This window comes from Carcharhinus amblyrhynchos, unplaced genomic scaffold, assembly GCF_965287045.1.
Source record: "Carcharhinus amblyrhynchos unplaced genomic scaffold, sCarAmb.v2.hapA scaffold_45, whole genome shotgun sequence".
NCBI lineage: Eukaryota > Metazoa > Chordata > Chondrichthyes > Carcharhiniformes > Carcharhinidae > Carcharhinus > Carcharhinus amblyrhynchos.
Genome location: NW_027649786.1, coordinates 2,774,488 through 2,792,689, shown reverse-complemented (window position 1 = coordinate 2,792,689; position 18,202 = coordinate 2,774,488). Strand labels below are relative to the sequence as shown.

The 18,202-nt window shown below is 46.0% G+C and overlaps 1 protein-coding gene across 1 annotated transcript; it reads right to left on the bottom strand.

The window, feature by feature from the left end:
- Positions 1-106: 106 nt before the first annotated feature.
- Positions 107-17,911, bottom strand: LOC145337305 (tubulin beta chain-like). Its single transcript, XM_080182103.1, has 4 exons — positions 17,759-17,911; positions 5,365-5,473; positions 3,915-4,025; positions 107-2,616 (listed from the first exon to the last, which is right to left on the bottom strand). The coding sequence occupies exons 1-4, from the start codon at positions 17,813-17,815 to the stop codon at positions 1,556-1,558; spliced, it is 1,338 nt and encodes a 445-aa protein (XP_080038229.1). The 5' UTR covers positions 17,816-17,911; the 3' UTR covers positions 107-1,555.
- Between the last annotated feature and the right edge of the window lie 291 nt (positions 17,912-18,202).

The following is an 18,202-nucleotide window of genomic DNA, read 5'->3' as shown; positions in this document are numbered from 1 at the left end:
AAACTCAGCAGCTGATAACTCTTGAGTCACAATTTTCTGGCGTTTAGTTTGAAAATGAGTCTCAGCGCGCAAACAGCTTCACACAAGAAAACAAAAGACAAGATCATCGCAAAAAAAATTGTTTTATTCGGTCAGTTAAGAAACAGGCTGGCTCTATACTTTTCAATATGAAAAAAAAAGAGAAAAAAAAAGGTATGATTTAAACAACAACGACACAACATCAAAACGTAGAGAAGTACGAGAGGAAAAGGAAAATGCAAGACTGAAAAGTACTGAGCAAGCAACGCGGAAACGGGCAAACGCTTCCAGTTAAAAAAATTCTCCACCACAAATCCTTCGCAGGATGGCAGGGGATTCCAGCTCAACAGAATAAAAAAAAACAGTTTGTCCCCCCACTAACTCACTTCACCCCTCAGCTCTTAAAAACGGCCAGAATCATCAACTAGCGAGGAACGTCGCCACTCCTGACAGCTGGGTAAGACAGAAAGGAGGCATGATGAAGGATTACAGATGGAAAAATGGGGAGGGGGGAGAGACTGAGCGACACTTGGGTCAACTCTCAAACTCAAGACAGCTTAGATTCCAGGTACGAGTTTCAAAAAAAAACCAGACACTTAAAAACTACAAGACAAAATTTACAGCGTCACAGGTTCAGGAATCTCACCAGCTCCCAGGCAAGTTGGCAACGGAGAAACGGGATCACTTCCACGCCAAGGCGAACCACACCTCCTCTGGGCAAGCGAGATGAAGGAGGAGGAGTGGGGGAAAAACACAGGGATTTTGAAATCGGAGGAGAGCCTTTTGAGTTGGCAGCAAGTAGCCTGGGATTCGGGGTGCTCGCAATCGCTACTCACTCGCACGGAATTGGCTTCCAAGTGGATTCAGGGCATGTTGCCAACATGAATAAAGAACTTGGCTCTAATAGCTTCGTGGCACTGATGGGGGAGGCAGCTGAGAGTCATGGGGGGGCGGAAATGTGATGAATACAAGGCTCAGAGACAAGTTTAAACAAAAAGAGGAAAAAAAGCTACTTTAGCTTGGCAGAGGGGTCTTGTAGCGTTGGATTGGGGTTCGAAAAATTGATGGAAAGATTCAATGGAGCGTGAAATCAGATGGCCAGGCTGGTAGAATTCTAGATATCCAACACTTCAACCCCCCCTGGGTGTCACCCACCCATTCTGAGACCACCCACCCATTCTGAGACCACCCACCCACCCAGATAATTCCCTTGCCCTGTGCTCAACCGAGTCTGCTGACTAACTACGCAAAATATGAAATAAAACCCCAAAATTTAAAACAAAGCACTCGCACAACCATTTTGGATTTAAACATGCAACGTTGAAGGAGGGGGGGGATGATTCATTCCAAGTTAGGATTGTGGCTCTAAGCTTCAGGACTTTCCTCGCTGGGTGGCGAATGAAGTCGACGGCACAAAATACGATTCCCGCACAAGATTTTAACCCGTGGAAGGCTGCAAACCTTGACTGTTGACTTTTTTTTCTTTTAAGAAACCATGTTTTATGTACACTCGGGGAGGGCCGGTTAACTTGCTCTCTCAGGCCTCGTCTTGTTCGATCTCTTCTTCGAACTCTCCCTCTTCCTCTGCCGTGGCGTCCTGGTACTGCTGGTACTCGGAGACCAGGTCGTTCATGTTGCTCTCGGCCTCGGTGAACTCCATCTCGTCCATGCCCTCGCCGGTGTACCAGTGGAGGAAGGCCTTGCGGCGGAACATGGCGGTGAACTGCTCCGAGATGCGCTTGAAGAGCTCCTGGATGGCGGTGCTGTTGCCGATGAAGGTGACGGCCATCTTGAGGCCCCGGGGCGGGATGTCGCAGACGGCCGTCTTGACGTTGTTGGGGATCCACTCCACGAAGTAGCTGCTGTTCTTGTTCTGGACATTGAGCATCTGCTCGTCCACCTCCTTCATGGACATGCGGCCCCGGAAGACGGCGGCCACCGTTAGGTAGCGCCCGTGGCGCGGGTCGCAGGCCGCCATCATGTTCTTGGCGTCAAACACCTGCTGGGTCAGCTCGGGGACGGTGAGGGCCCGGTACTGCTGGCTGCCACGGCTGGTGAGGGGGGCAAAGCCTGGCATGAAGAAATGGAGGCGGGGGAAGGGGACCATGTTGACGGCCAACTTGCGCAGGTCGGCATTGAGCTGCCCGGGGAAGCGGAGGCAGGTGGTCACCCCGCTCATGGTGGCGGAGACCAGGTGGTTGAGGTCGCCGTAGGTGGGGGTGGTGAGCTTGAGGGTGCGGAAGCAGATGTCGTACAGGGCCTCGTTGTCGATGCAGTAGGTCTCGTCCGTGTTCTCCACCAGCTGGTGGACCGAGAGGGTGGCGTTGTAGGGCTCCACCACCGTGTCGGACACCTTGGGCGAGGGCACCACGCTGAAGGTGTTCATGATGCGGTCGGGGTACTCCTCGCGGATCTTGCTGATGAGGAGGGTGCCCATGCCCGAGCCCGTGCCCCCGCCCAGCGAGTGGGTGAGCTGGAAGCCCTGGAGGCAGTCGCAGCTCTCCGCCTCCTTCCGAACCACGTCCAGCACCGAGTCCACCAGCTCAGCGCCCTCCGTGTAGTGGCCCTTGGCCCAGTTGTTGCCCGCCCCGCTCTGGCCTAGAAAACAAGAACAGCCAAAAAAGGCGCGGTTAGATAAGGCAAGCCGAGACGTCTGGGGGCACTCCGCACCATCCACACGGACCAACCTGAGATGTTCCAGCATCAGGCAGGGAAAAGTTCGGATCTATAACTCATCGAGAAAGAGGTGACACTCTGACCCATCTGAGAGACTCGTTGGATCGCAAAACTTTGGTTTAAGAATGAAGACAATTTCCCCTTCCCAAGAGATCATTGTTCCAAATACATAAGGACATAAGAAATAGGAGCAGGAGTAGGCCATCTAGCCCTTCGAGCCTGCCCCGCCATTCAATAAGATCATGGCTGATCTGTCGTGTCTCAGTTCCACATTCCCGCCCTCTCCCCATAACCCTTAATCACCTATCAACCCGCGTCTTAAAAATATTTAGCGAGGCAGCCTCCACCACTTCAACGGGCAGAGAATTCCAGAGATTCACCACCCTTTGAGTGAAGAAGTTCCTCCTCAACTCCGTTCTAAACCGCCCGCGCTTTATCTCGAGACTGTGCCCCCTAGTCCTACTGTCCTTTGAGCGGGAAGAGTCTCTCCACCTCTATCCTATCCATCCCATTCATCATCTTATACGTCTCAATGAGATCTCCCCTCATCTTCTAAACTCTAACGAGTACAAGCCTAGTTTATTCAGCCTCTCCTCATAGCTCAACCCCCTCAACTCCGGAATCAGCCTAGTAAACCTCCTCTGCACTCCCTCCAAGGCCAAAATATCCTTGCGTAAGTGCGGCGCCCAAAACTGCACACAGTACTCCAGCTGCGGCCTCACCAATGCCCTATACAGCTGCAGCAAGACCTCCCTACTTTTATATTCAATCCCCCTCGCTATGAAGGCCAGCATCCCATTCGCCTTCCTGACCACCTGCTGCACCTGCAGGCTGGGTTTTTGCGACTCATGCACAAGGACCCCCAGATCCCTCTGCACCGTCGCCTGCTGCAGTTTTTCGCCACGTAAGTAATAGTCCTTCCTGAGGTTTTTACACCCACTATTTCACCAACCTGAAAGCCAGCACGGTACTCCTTTGGTACGGCTCTGCAGAACCCACCTAGAACTTTACGCTCAAATCTCTGGACCAGGAGAAGGCACAATGGAGTTTCCTGGCGATAGTCGGACTCCTCTCCCTGGCCTCAATAATATTTTGAGATCAACAATCTCAGAGCGGACCCGTTTACAGGTCCCCGGAACGCCCAGACTAGAGAATGATCTCCAAGCATTAAAAAAAAACCCCAAACAAAAAAGGATAGACCTCGATGAGTCTTTACTTACCAAACACAAAGTTATCTGGTCTAAAGATCTGTCCAAATGGTCCTGAACGCACCGAGTCCATCGTGCCGGGCTCCAAGTCCACCAGGATGGCACGGGGGACATACTTCCCTCCTGGGAGGGGAGGAGAAAGAGGATAGAATGTAAATACCCCAGCAGAGCGTCCCCACGTCACTTTTCAACCCAGAAGAGCGGGTCACGACCGTGTACAGTAGAACTATCTGCACAGACACAAAATAAATCACCCCACCTTCCCTCCCAGTCATCCAGCCAGACACTCCCACCAGGACAGAGACTCCGACAGGGCTACCACCCTCCACAACTATTTAGTCCTTTCTTTCTACTAATTATGGAGATCACACGCCAGTATTTAGCCAAGCGTTTTACAAGGGAATGAGAGATCCCACTGCAACCAAATCATTGGGAAACATTACCATTTGTAGTTCCAACACCAGCTCCCAGCCCACCCTCAAAGAACGTCAGAAATAGGAGCAGGAGTAGGCCATCTAGCCCCTCGAGCCTGCCCTGCCATTCAATAAGATCGTGGCTGATCTGGAGTGGATTAGTTCCACTTTCCCACCCTCTCCCCATAACCCTTAATTCCCATGGCTAGAGTGAATGTTGGACCCTTGGAGGATGAGAGGGGGGATTTAGCAGTGGGCGATAAGGAAATGGCTAAGGCTTTAAATTAGTTTTTTGCCTCGGTCTTCAGGGAGGAGGACACAAATAGTTTGCCAGATATTAAAGATAGAAGGATGGTAGGAGTTGAGGGCCTGAATGCGATTACAGTCACTAGAGAGGTAGTGCTTGATAGACGAGCAGGACTGAAGGTGGACAAGTCCCCAGGACCGGATGGAATGCACCCCAGGGTTCTGAAAGAAATGGCAGAGGTGATAGTGGATGCCTTAGTAATTATTTATCAAAATTTGCTGGACTCTGGGGAAGTGCTAGAAGATTGGAAAACGGCTAATGTTACGCCGCTGTTTGAAGTGGTTACATTTTGTGCAGCTCTTGTGATGTGAGCACATCACTAAGGAGATTTACCTCGTAACTGATACCCCATCATTTCAGGATTGTCAATGCCCCCCCCCAGCAGGGGCTGGGAGCCTCCAGGAATCAACCTCCACGTCACTGGAGAAAGATCGTCAGGGCATTTACAGCTGGCAACCCCCCCAGCATTGCAGATTCAGCTCTACCTCCACAATTCTCAGCTAAGGTACACTCCCCAATACAGGAGGGTGAACAGCAACCGTCACCCAGTTCTACACCAAACAGAACAATCAGACCGAACCGCATTCACCCACAGGAGGGAGTTACATCAGGGTGTATCCACCACAGGGAATCTCCCAGGGGAGGAAAAGACGCAGCACCAGGGTGAAAAACTCAACCCCCACCCTCTCCCAAGGCAGAGCCCCCCCCCCCCCCACTCCCAGCGCACAGGGCAAGCCAGTACCTGATGCCTCATTGTAGTAAACATTAATGCGGTCGAGCTGGAGGTCACTGTCGCCGTGGTAGGTACCAGTGGGGTCAATGCCGTGTTCGTCACTGATTACTTCCCAGAACTGCAAAGAAAACCGGAGGCTCGAGTTAGAATAGCCCAGGGAAATACACACAGATATATACAGGGCAGGATATAGCCCAGGGAAATACAGACAGATATATACAGGGCAGGATATAGCCCAGGGAAATACACACAGATATATACAGGGCAGGATATAACCCGGGAAATACACACAGATATATACAGGGCAGAATATAACCCAAAGAAATACATACAGATATATACAGGGCAGGATATAACCCAGGGAAATACACACAGGTATGTACAGGGCAGGATATAACCCAGGGAAATACATACAGATATATACAGGGCAGGATATAACCCAGGGAAATACACACAGGTATATACAGGGCAGAATATAACCCAGGGAAATACACACAGATATATACAGGGCAGGATATAACCCGGGAAATACATACAGATATATCCAGGGCAGGATATAACCCAGGGAAATACACACAGATATATCCAGGGTAGAATATAACCCAGGGAAATACACACAGATATATACAGGGCAGGATATAACCCAGGAAAATACACAGGTATATACAGGGTAGGATATAACCCAGGGAAATATACACAGGTATATACAGGGTAGAATATAACCCAGAGAAATATATAATACAAATACAAAGGGCAGGGTATAGCCCAGAGAAATACATAGACATACAAGGTAGAATATAACCCAGGGAAATACATACAGATATACAGGATAGGATATAACCCAGGGAAATACATACAGATATATACAGGGTAGGATATAACCCAGGGAAATACAGATATTTAGGGCAGGAGATCCAGCAAGTTTGGAACCCAAATACAGTTCCCTCTCTCAAGTCTGTAATATGCATGGGTAATGACGGAAGATTTTGTCACGCAGCACAGAAACAGAGCACTGGGACCTTAGGGTGCTGTTATCAACACAAATTCCTCCTATTCCATCTACCTCCTACCCTCTTCAGCACATCCTGTTTTCACTCAAGCAACTGTTTAGCAGCCTTGGTTGTGTGTGTCTGTCTGTGTGTCTGTGTCCACATTCTATTTGAGTATTCCATTACAATCCTGAGCTGGACAGCCTTTTGCCATCCAAGAGACCAGTTACTTGCTGCAGGATTCCCAGCCTCTGGTAGCCACAGTTTTTATATTTTGTAAAGCAAGACAGATCAAGGTCAAAATTAAAGGATGACTGAATTGTACCCAGCCAGTTTCCTCTGCTTCTCTCCCTTACCGAAACGATGTAACTGACAAGTTCAGTTTTACAACACGAAAACTAATCAAAATTTGCTAGTGTCCAGACTCAAAACACAAAACTATTACAAGACTATGACTGCAGACATTTCTTTAAGAAAAAAATTAATTTTCCTGCAAGACGGCAACTGAGATTTGGTTTGAAATAAACAAACACATAAATCAGATTTCATCTCAAATCCCAGTGGATGCCTAAGTAACCTCCTGAGCCACGATAATGGGAATATAAAACACTGCATTTTTCCATGTGGTTTTCATACAGGGGAAAAAGACAGTCTGCAAGATCAGCTTCGAGTTTGACTTTGACCCAGAAAAAGTAGTGGCAGTAAACAGCGCTAGGAACATTATAATAAAGAACAGAAGAACGCAGAAACAGATCTGGCAGCATCAGTGGAAAGACAAACACTGGGAACTGTGATCTAATGTGCTTAGTTTTGGTTTCCAGCACCCACAGTACTCTGCTTTGGTCAGGAACAGAATGCTGGGTACAACTGTTGAGTACACACTTCTTTAATATATTTCCCACACTGACGCTTTTATCGGTAGAGGGATTGAATTTCGGAGCCGTGAGGTCGTGTTACAACTGTACAAAATTCTGGTGCAGCCGCACTTGGAGTATTGCGTACAGTGCTGGTCGCCTCATTATAAGAAAGATGTGGAGGCATTGGAAAGGGTGCAGAGGAGGTTTACCAGGATGTTGCCTGGTATGGTGGGAAGGTCTTATGAGGAAAGGCTGAGGGACTTGAGGTTGTTTTCATTAGAGAGAAGGTTAAGAGGTGACCTGATTGAGGCATACAAGATGATCAAAGGATTGGACAGGGTGGACAGTGAGAGCCTTTTACCTCGGATGGTGATGGCTAACACGAGGGGACATAGCTTTAAATTAAGGGTGATAATTATAGGATGGATGTCAGAGGTAGGCTCTTTACTCAGAGGGTAGTAAGGGTGTGGAATGCCCTGCCTGCAGCAGTTGTGGACTCGCCAACTTTAAGGGTGTTCAAATGGTCAGTGGATAGGCATATGGATAACATTGGAATAGTTTAGGTTAGAGGGTCATTAGATTGGTTCCACTGGTTGGCGCAGAGGGCCGAAGGGCCTGTACTGCGCTGGAATGTTCTATGATGCAGATACCCTTTGACAAGCAACATTACTACCATAAAGACAGAGATGTGACCCCATCCTATCGACATCCCATAATGTCATTCCTTTCCCGCTCCTGCACCGATCCAGCTGCCCCTGAAATCTAGTCCTGCTGTTTGCCTCAACAGGGAGACAGTGGTACGGTGCTGGACTAGTAATCCAGAAGGCCAGGCTGATGCTCTGGGGGGACAGGTTCAAATCCCACCATGGCAGCTGGTGGGATTTAAACACAGCTAATAAAATCTGGACTGTAAAGCTAGCCTCAGAAATGGTGAGCATGGCACTGCCAGAGGTTGTTGGAAAAACCCAGTTGGGTTCACTCATGTTCTTGAATCGAGGGATTGAGTTTAGGAGTCGGGAGGTAATGCTGCAACTTTATAAGACCCTTGTCAGACCCCATTTGGAGTACTGTGCGCAGTTCTGGTCGCCTCACTACAGGAAGGATGTGGAAGCTATTGAGAGGGTGCAGAGGAGATTTACAAGGATGTTGCCTGGATTGGGAGACATGCCTTATGAAGATAGGTTGAGGGAGCTGGGACTCTTCTCCCTGGAGAGACGAAGGTTGAGAGGCGACCTGATAGAGGTTTATAAAATGTTGAGAGGAATAGATAGGGTGGATTCTCGGAGGCTATTTCCCAGGGCTGAAATGGTCGCTACGAGAGGACACAGGTTTAAGGTGCTGGGGAGCAAGTACAGAGGAGATGTTAGGGGTAAGTTTTTCACTCAGAGGGTGGTGAGTGAGTAGAATCGGCTGCCGTGTAGAGGGGAACTCGCTGGGGTCTTTTAAAAGACTTCTGGATGAGTATATGGGATCTAATGGGATTGGGAGTTACAGATAGTTCTATGGCTTGGCAGGTATGGATATGATCGGCGCAACTTGTGGGCCGAAGGGTCTGTTTGTGCTGTAGTGTTCTAGGAATCTGTTTCCCTTACTTGATTCGGTAAGTGTGAGTCCAGAGCCACAATGTGGTTGACAGCACTCTGGAATAACCATAAGAGCCACACACAGAGAGGCAACAGATATGGCCAGAAAACCCATAAAAGAACAAAGAAAACACTCCTGTAGAGGTTCAAGTTCCACATTATCAGCTCCTGGTTTGGGGGTATGCTAAATTTATTAATAAATAAACCTTACACTCTCCTCCCCAAAAGTCCAAGCAACACAAGTACCAGAGATAGGTAAAAGAGGGAAAGTTGAAAGGAGATGTGAAAGCTCAGTCTTTTTTTAAAAAGATAGAAAATGATTCAAAACATTTCTCCGCAAGTTGGCGAGGATGGGATGAACCGGAGGAACCCACACAGACACTGGGAGAACGTGGCATTTTTCCAGCAAGCGTTAACAAAAAGGTCACTGCAGGCCAGTGGGGCAGGAACAAGGTTAAAATGGGACATAGGGTATGGGCATCCCTTGCCAAGCTATCGTTTATTCCTTTCAGAGCTACTGGTGATAGTGAGCTGCTTGTTTGAATCACTACACTATCGATTATGAATCTCAAACAAACAAAAAAGATGGCAGAGTAACAATGAAAAGCACGGCAGTCTGACTAGCTGCCACATTCTGACTTAATCTGGGACTTAAACCAGCGAGGGAGCAGATAGTTCCCTGCTTGTAGTAAAGCAGCAGGCACAGGTCCAACTCCGACAGACAGAGGCGGGCACCATCATAGCTGGCGAGACACTGCATTGTGATGGTCTGGGAATATCCAACACTGGGATCCAGCTCAGAAGCAAACTAAACTGGCAAAGCGGGGGGGAAATGCAAGGCAAGAAAGAAAGGCTGACCGGCTAACAAGGAAGGGGATATTCAAGAACAGATTCATATAGGCTGCTTTTCAGTGACAACTGCACATTCCCTGCCTGTACAAAGGCAGGAACAGCAAGAGATTTATTAATAGTCCATTGTTTTGAGTCATTCTAGAAGATCGCAATGCTGGTACTTTGGGAGTTTTTCTTTGGCGTACAAACAAATAAATCCTCACAAATCACCTCCCATTCTGTCCAGCTCACAGCAACAAAGAGGATTTTACATGACAAAAAAAAGAGTCCAAGAACCACAGCTCCCCCCCTTCTCAATCAACAAAATAAATTCTAATTCCAATTCCTCCTAAACATTTTCCATTTAAAAGGGAGAACCGTCGTGTGATAGTTCATTCAGATTGCAATCGCCATCCCATTTTGTCTCCTCCCAGCTCCGAGTCTAGACTGAGCCTCCCGCCATGCCTGGGCGGAGGAGAGAAATCCTTTAACAGAACTGCTTTCTGAAGGCACATCTCCCCCTGTGTCCCCCCCCCACAACACCAGTAAGAAACCAGGGCTCACTCCGCCAATCTCTTGTGGGGTGGTCAATCGAAATAAAAAAGATTCCAATGCAGGAGCCTGGTAGATTTATATTAAACCTAAAGGATTAAGTAACTGAGGGAGGGGAACAATACAGAACTGACTGAACGAGAGAACATATAAAGGGTCTGGCACTGGATTACACTAAAACGCTAGCGATCAAATTTATATATCAGGGAGAAATCCAGTCTGAAAGATCTATTTGAAAGCCAAAAGTAGTATTAACTGCATCATTTATTTTAAACACTGGCCTTGGAATCATTGCAGGTATTCTAAAAAAAAAGACACTTAATAAATGGGTCAATTTTGCATGGTTTTTTCCCTTTGGACGCTGTCTAGCTAAGCGCTGAGTAGTAACCACAGAGTGCTATCAAATCAACCATTCCTCCAACACACTGGCAAATTCTCCAGAACACACTGGTTTAATATTCTGCAGCTAGTTCTTGCAGGTGGGGGGGGCATGAGCAGAAGGAGGGGGGGGGCACATTTGCAGCAAGCTTTAGCCCAGGGGCCCCGCCCAAGAGGAGAGCTCCCCACCCCCTCCCTGCAGGAGGCTGGAGAACAAAGAAACTGGGGCAAAATCCAGTCTGCTGCTTACTCGGGAGCTCCAGTCCCGCACAAGAAAAACCAGCAAAAAAAATCAGAGAAAGGGGGAAAAAAAAACCACCGAGAGAAAGGAGCTCCCGTCAAGACAAAAGACTCCTTTCTGTTACACCATCTTATCCCTGGAGGGATTTAAACCGCTCAGATCAGCGCCTTGACTCAAATTGCACATTAGAATAAGGAATAGCTTTTAAAAAAAAAGAGAGGCCTTGGCTTGAAGCACAAAGGACGGGACTGAACAAAGGAGAAATAAGTGAGGCAACCTGCCTTTGTTCTCCCCTAGTCCGGTATTCGCTCGCTGGCTGCAAACCAACTATTTATACCTTTAACAAGCTTCAACGCTGAATCTTTACAGGCTACAAGATGGATAGTGTGTCTAGGCTTAACCCAGTCGACACCTATTTCCACAAATAAGATGCACCGTCCAAGTTAAATTGCCCCTTAGTGTCCAAAGGAATGTGTAGGTTAAGGGAATTAGTGGGGTAAATATGCACAGTTACAGGGATGGGGCAGAGGGTGGGCCTGGCCAAGATTCTCTTTGCAAGATTGGGTGCAGACTCGACAGGTCAAATGGTCTCCGTTTGCTGTATCTCTAGGGATACCCTCCCACCTCCTCACCCTACTATCCTTATTCACGAGCCCAAGTTACGTTTTGCTCGACCGTCACTCCCACCCATCACTCTTCAGAAGGCACTTTCAGATGCAAAAACCAGTATCTTGCCAAAAGCAGGCACCTCATACGAAGGTTCACCCGCATTAGAAAGCCGAGCTGAAATCCAAACTCCACTGAGTACACGCACACACAAAAAAGCAGTCACTCCCTCCCCATCAGAAAGCAAATCAGGTACCAGATCACCTGGCCTGCCAAAATCCAGAAGGAATAGGCAAACAGGGTGGTACAGTGGTTAGCACTGCAGCCTCATCTCCAGGGACCTGGGTTCAATTCCTGACTTGGGTGTGTGTGTGGTGGGGTGTGGAGTTTGCACATTCTCCGTGTCTTTCCTCTGGTTGTTCCAGTTTTCTCCCACACTCTTTTGGAGTGTGGGAGAAATGGCAATGCAAAATTAGTGCCCCAGGTTAGAGATTAGCAGGGTAAATGTATGGGGCTCTGGGGATAGGGCCTGGGGTGGGATTGTTGCTGGCACAGACTCTCTGCACTGTAGGGTTTCTACAAGACTGGCAACCTGGGTAACAATTGGAATAAAACATTTTGTTCCTTATTCCCACATTTTTATTTTATTAAAAGTACATTGTAGGAGGCAAGATCTTTAAAATTTCCAAATCCAGCCCAGATCCAGTCTCAAGCTTCCCAATGTATGGTCTGGTAGCTATACACAAGCCCTGGATGTTTCCACTTGTTAGTCCAAGGACATCAGGGTCACTTGTATTATCATGGGAGCAGGCAACACAGCCAAGAATGGATATCAGCGCGAGGCCTTGCTGTTCGGTAGGAGTTTGTTCACCATGAGCTTAAATCTAGAATTATTCTGACTTAACAAGCCAGCTAGAGCAGTGTTCCAACAGGACGACGTTCTTGGACTAGAAGCAAGACCCGTAGAGCAACCTGGAGCCTTCACCACCTCCAGACAAGGAAAAGGGGCAGAAGTGAAGATACAAACTTGGGAGAAATACTTAAATCAGATGGTCCTTTGAGTCAAAAAAAATGTGACAGCCCAATGCCTGCATCTGGTGTCTCCGTTGACTAAGAGAATACCACTCTGGCTAAGTCTAGGACATAGCTAAATATCGCTAAAGTAATGGCAGATAGCATCTGTAGCATTAATCAGAGCAGAATGGCTGTAGGAATATTGGGATGATAGAAAAAAAACCAAACTATTCACCCACAATCAAAAAGGGACTAATATTTGCAACCAATCCTGTTTACAAGCATCATTGTCTGATAGTGATGAGATTTAGTATGGGACGGTCTGGCACACTCTTGTCATCATCTGGTTGCACCATGTGGGTGAGATGCAGTTCAACATAATGAATTTTCTCTGCTGGAGGCCCAAATGGCCAGCTCAGTCACCACAGTTCACATCAACCACAAACACACAGTCAGTTAGGACTCATTTATTGGAATGCTTGCCAGAGGAATGAAGCAGTGGTTATGTTTTTATCCAACCCCCCCATCAGGGCCACAGAGTTCGAAGAGGCCACGGTGCCCAAACTGTGACATTTTGACCACAAAACATTCCAAAGCCAACCCTTGAGTCACTAATCCTACAGAGCAGAAAAGCTCCAACCGGACTCATTTCACCATTAGCTAGACCACTGGAAGGCACCCAACACCTTCATCCCAGTGTGGAGGGACTCTCTTATGGGAGCCTATACTCATTGGAGTTGAGAATGAGGTAATCTTATTGAGACATAGGATTCTAAGGCTGAGATAGGCAGATTTTTAATCAGTCAGGAAATCGAGGATTCTGGAGCTAAAAGTGGGATTATGAAGGTGAGGATCACGACATCAGATAGGTCATGATCCCACTGAACAGACTTCATGAGCCGAGTGGCCCACCTCTGCACCGATAGCTCTAACACAAAATTCACTGAGTATTGCAAACTTGGTAATTATTTCTACATCAAACCATACAGCAATGGTTTTTCGGTTAAGGAACTCCCATCTCCCCTCCAAACTATACAAAAAAAGTTTAAAAATTGATAATTAAGCGCAAGGAGAAACCTTTGCAAATGTTCTGAAACTGCTCAGAATGCTTTAGGGATGTTTGTGGCTAATTAGTGAAAAATCACTGCTTTGCAAAACGTTGCTGGTTCATCAAACACGGAAAGCATTAGCCAGAGTGGCAAACCCTCATGGACTCTGGGCAACAGCAAGGCCAGGGTGATTCTATTCCAAAGGACAATTGCTGCCTCAAAACCTGCTCATCTTAGTGTAAAAGATGTGGGTTTTTGTAATACCTCCCTTTGTACAATGAATTTTAAGTATCCGCATGGCTTTTGGTAAACAAAGCATTAACTGGTGGTATGTTAGCTGTTTGCATTGATAGGTTAGGTGTAAAACAATGTCACACATTGAATATATATTGAGATGATAACTAGCCTGTTTGCATACCTTTAATTGTAGCAGTTTAAAATCCAAATCATTTGCAAGCCTTAACTTTGCTCATTGTAGTTCAGGATATAGCTATCGTGTTCACGGTCTATTGATTTAACTGTGAATGGGGGGAATCGATCATAATAATTGTGATAAAAACTGTGGTTGGCTTGTAAACTATGGCCTGGTTAAGTACTGGTTTATTACTTACCAAAACCCCTGCTACACCAAAAGCTACTGCACATCAACTTTGTGCCTGGGTCCAAATAAAGACTCCTGTGATTTAGAGAACTTGAAATATTTAATACACATTTCCCCAAAAGCTTGGCTTGGGTAGAAGTGCCATTACACATCACCTTCTGGTGAATGAATCCGTGCCCCCCAACATAAGCCTCACCCACAACAGGACTAAAGATAATTTGTGGTGAATTTTAACAATGAACATTATTCACTTGCCCCCAGTTGACACTAAAGCTGATCATTTGTTAGATCACCCTTTGAAGTATGTCTCTGTATGATAGCTCAGTTCCCTTCAGAGGGTGTACCTTGCACATGAGGGATACATGCTTGAACGGTTCGCATATCTTGCTCCAAATACACGTGTCCAGATGGACTACGCCAACACTTTGGTCCAACATGGTTCACCAGCACCTTTTTACAAACCTGTGTACAGCCTACAGAGGGAGCGCAGTGAAGGTTTACCAGGCTGATTCCTGGGATGGCAGGTCTGTCTTATGAGGAGAGACTAAGATTATATTCACTGGAGTTTAGAAGAGTGAGAGGGGATCTCAGAAACGTATAAAATTCCAACAGGGCAGATTCAGGAAGAATGTTCCCAGTGGTGATGGAGTCCAGAACTGGGAGTTGTAGCTCCAGGATAAAGATTAGGACTGAGGTGTGGAGAAATGTCTTCACCCAGAGGGTGGGGAATGTGTGGAATTCACTCCCACAGAAAGTAGTTGAGGCCAAAATGTTACTAGATTTCAAAAAAAAAATTAGATATAGCTCTCTTGTAAGTGGCAAGATCACAAGGAAGTTAATTTAACTCACATAAAACAAGAATTTGTTTTGAAGAAACCCAATCGATTGCATCGGCTTGGGGGCTGGGAGGAGAGAGAGAAAAAATGAGCCAAGGAGCAGTGTGTACTACTGAAAGGCATGGACACTCCAGATAGTGACACACCCACCCTGCCACCCAGGTACAACTCTCTCCAGAATACCAATACACACAGTACAGAAAGGGGCTTCCCTAGGGAAATAAAGTAGCACTGTTAATTCACACACAATAAACTGACCAGTCAACACAAACCCAGTGACCCGTGTGGATGGACCTCCTAGAATAATGGCATTAGCCGTATAAACGCACATTTCATTCCGTACCTACAGGCAATCATTCTGACGCACTAATGGTATATTAATCCCTCAGAGTCAATACCTTAAACAAAAACAGAAAATGCTGGAAAAAAAAATTGCAGCAGGTCTGACAGCATTGGAGGAGACGGAATAGAGCTAATGTTTCGAGTTCCTTCGCCAGAGCTGAAATATTATCTGTATTTCTTTCCCAAAAAAGCTGCCAGATCTGCTGAGTTTATCCAGTATTATTTGATTTTACATTAAAATAATCTCATTCAATGTGGGGGGGGATTCTCACTTTGTAAAGGGCCAATATATGCTGCAAACAGATTTAAACAATTGTTGATTTCCTTGGTTTTTCAGTTGGAATATTTAGCAAAACCTTTCTGCATTGGAGGGTTAATTTAAGAAAAGTGCTAGGTGTTGGTGATTTCTGGAATACGCTCTCTGCACTCCAGATCTCAAAGCAGCAACGCAAGGGGCCAAATGGTCTCGTGAGCGAGAAACCTTGCTCTGCCTGTCCCTGGATAGTAAGTGCCGTTCACCTGACAAAGAGGGCAACCTCAAAAGCTTGTGGGTTCACTATCAAATAAAAAAAATCAGTTGGACTTAAACCTGGTGTTGTCAGACTTCTTACAGCGTTTACCCCAGTCCAACACCAGCATCTCCACATCACGTCCCTGGGAGCTGAGAATATTAAACCTGAGCGCTGCAGTGGGAGGATGATGGCTATAATTGGAATGAGGTCAGTGTGAACAGCAATGGGAAATAATGCCCCCAAATCCTGGACTGGAATAGAAATGCCTGCAGCGCATTCTCTCCATGGGGCAAGCTGACTCTCGGATAGCATGGAAATTTAGCAACATTCACACTTTCTCCAGAGCTGCTTTTAATCCATCTGCAAATGTTGCAATTGCAAGCACTAAAAAACCTCTCAGTAATAAGCATTAACAGAATACAGATGGTTACAATGTGCCTGGGATCTCAATGGGAATCAGTCTCACTCCATACCTGGTAGGAGTCAGAGGGCGTGGGGGGAAAATCTAACTCTTCAAAATTTAAATTCAAAATTAAAAAGAGCCGTTTGGCGCCACATTTCCTCCTCCCCCCTACTGGTGACTTGCTTTTTGGCGCCTCTTGTAACGGATGGGTACTTCCCTCTCATTGAGTGTATGGTAGTTACCCACAGAATTACAATCCTTAAATCAACACCCTGGAATGGTGCTTAAAAAGAGAGGAAAAATCAATCCAGGGATTGCCATTATCCAGGAGAGCAAACCATCCCATCTCCTTCTAACAAAAAGGAAACTGATTCACAAATAAATCCCCTGGGCTCAATTTCCCTGGAAATTAACACGAAGAAATTACATCCCCCCCCCCAAAAAAATACTCAACGGGGTCATGTAGAAATCGGTGTGAATCACCAATTAAAGTATCAATTTCCCTGGAAATTAACACAAAGAAATTACAATCCTTCCCCCCCCAAAAAAATACTCAACGGGTCATGTAAAAATCGGTGTGAATCACCACTTAAAATTCCCCTGGAAATTAACAGAGAAACTGCCACCCTCACCCAGAAAGGATCAATTTTTCTCCCAGTCAAAAACCAGTCCAAATAGAAACTGCAAATGCACCACTTTTTATTTGAGATTTTTTTTTAATATATATAAAAATGTACATATATAGTTGCATCCTCCCTCCTTACATCTCAGTAAAGAGCCTGCGGGAACTCGCAAATGTTCTCGAAGTGACATTTTGTAATCGCACAGGGTTTTGTTTTAAACTAGTAACATTTTGGTTTGGGAATCGTTTCTGCACAGCCGCTACCAAACACACACACACACAAAAACATCCTTACTCAGCCAACACCTCGTCAGGATAAATGAAATAGGCTTTCAAAATATAAATATAGGCTTTCAAAATATAAATATAGGCTTTCAAAATATAAATATAGGCTTTCAAAATATAAATAAAATAGGCTTTGAAAATAAAATAGGCTGAAAAAAATAGGCTTTGAAAATATAAATAAAATAGACTCAAAATAAAATAGGCTGAAAAATAAGCTTTGAAAATATAAATAAAATAGACTTTGAAAATAAAATAGGCTGAAAAAATAGGCTTTGAAAATACAAAACAAAATAGACTCTGAAAATAAAATAGGCTGAAAAAAAGGCTTTGAAAATATAAAATAGGCTTTCAAAATTTAAGAAAAAATAACCACTCACGTGTACTAAATTGTGAAAATGCTAAATTGCATTTTATTAAAATGAATGAAAATATATCTTCAATCGCTTTGTTGAACAGATTTATCTCTAATCCCTCCCCACCTACATGTGGGCTGTACATGTCTCACCGAGATCATTTACAATTCCTGCCTCATTTCCCCACTCATCCGCATGGAGACGATCAAATTAACCTTTAACAAATCCACTGCTTAAAATTAGTTCCCCCCCCCACGTTCCGTCTGAGCATGAAGCGGCTGCGAGGCACATTTCCACCCTGTTTAAGGCTCAGGGAGTTCGAGATTGTAACTAACTGGATGATGCTTACCTTGGCACCGATCTGATTGCCACACTGGCCAGCCTGGACATGCACGATCTCCCTCATTTTTACTTTAGTACAGGGGATATGTGTGTAGAAGAAGGGAGGATTATTGCTACAAGCTCGCTGCCTGGTTACAGTGTAACTGCACCCACTGCAAAAACCCACTCGCAACAAAGCTTATAAAGAGGGGTGGTGCCCCCACCACTGGCTGCCCCTTCCTATTGGTCCTTTGTGAGCACGTGTGCCAGCAGCCGGCCATCCATTGGCTGCAGAGTGTTGCAGTAATTAACCAGCAAGAGTCCAGGAAGAGACTGGGAGTTGGAGTCCTTTCAGATGGGGCTTTGACCAGTTGGAGGGAGAGACTGGAACTCAGTGGACAGAACAAGTGCCCAATGCAAAACACTAAGAACATAAGAAATAGGAGCAGGAGTAGGCCATCTAGCCCTTCGA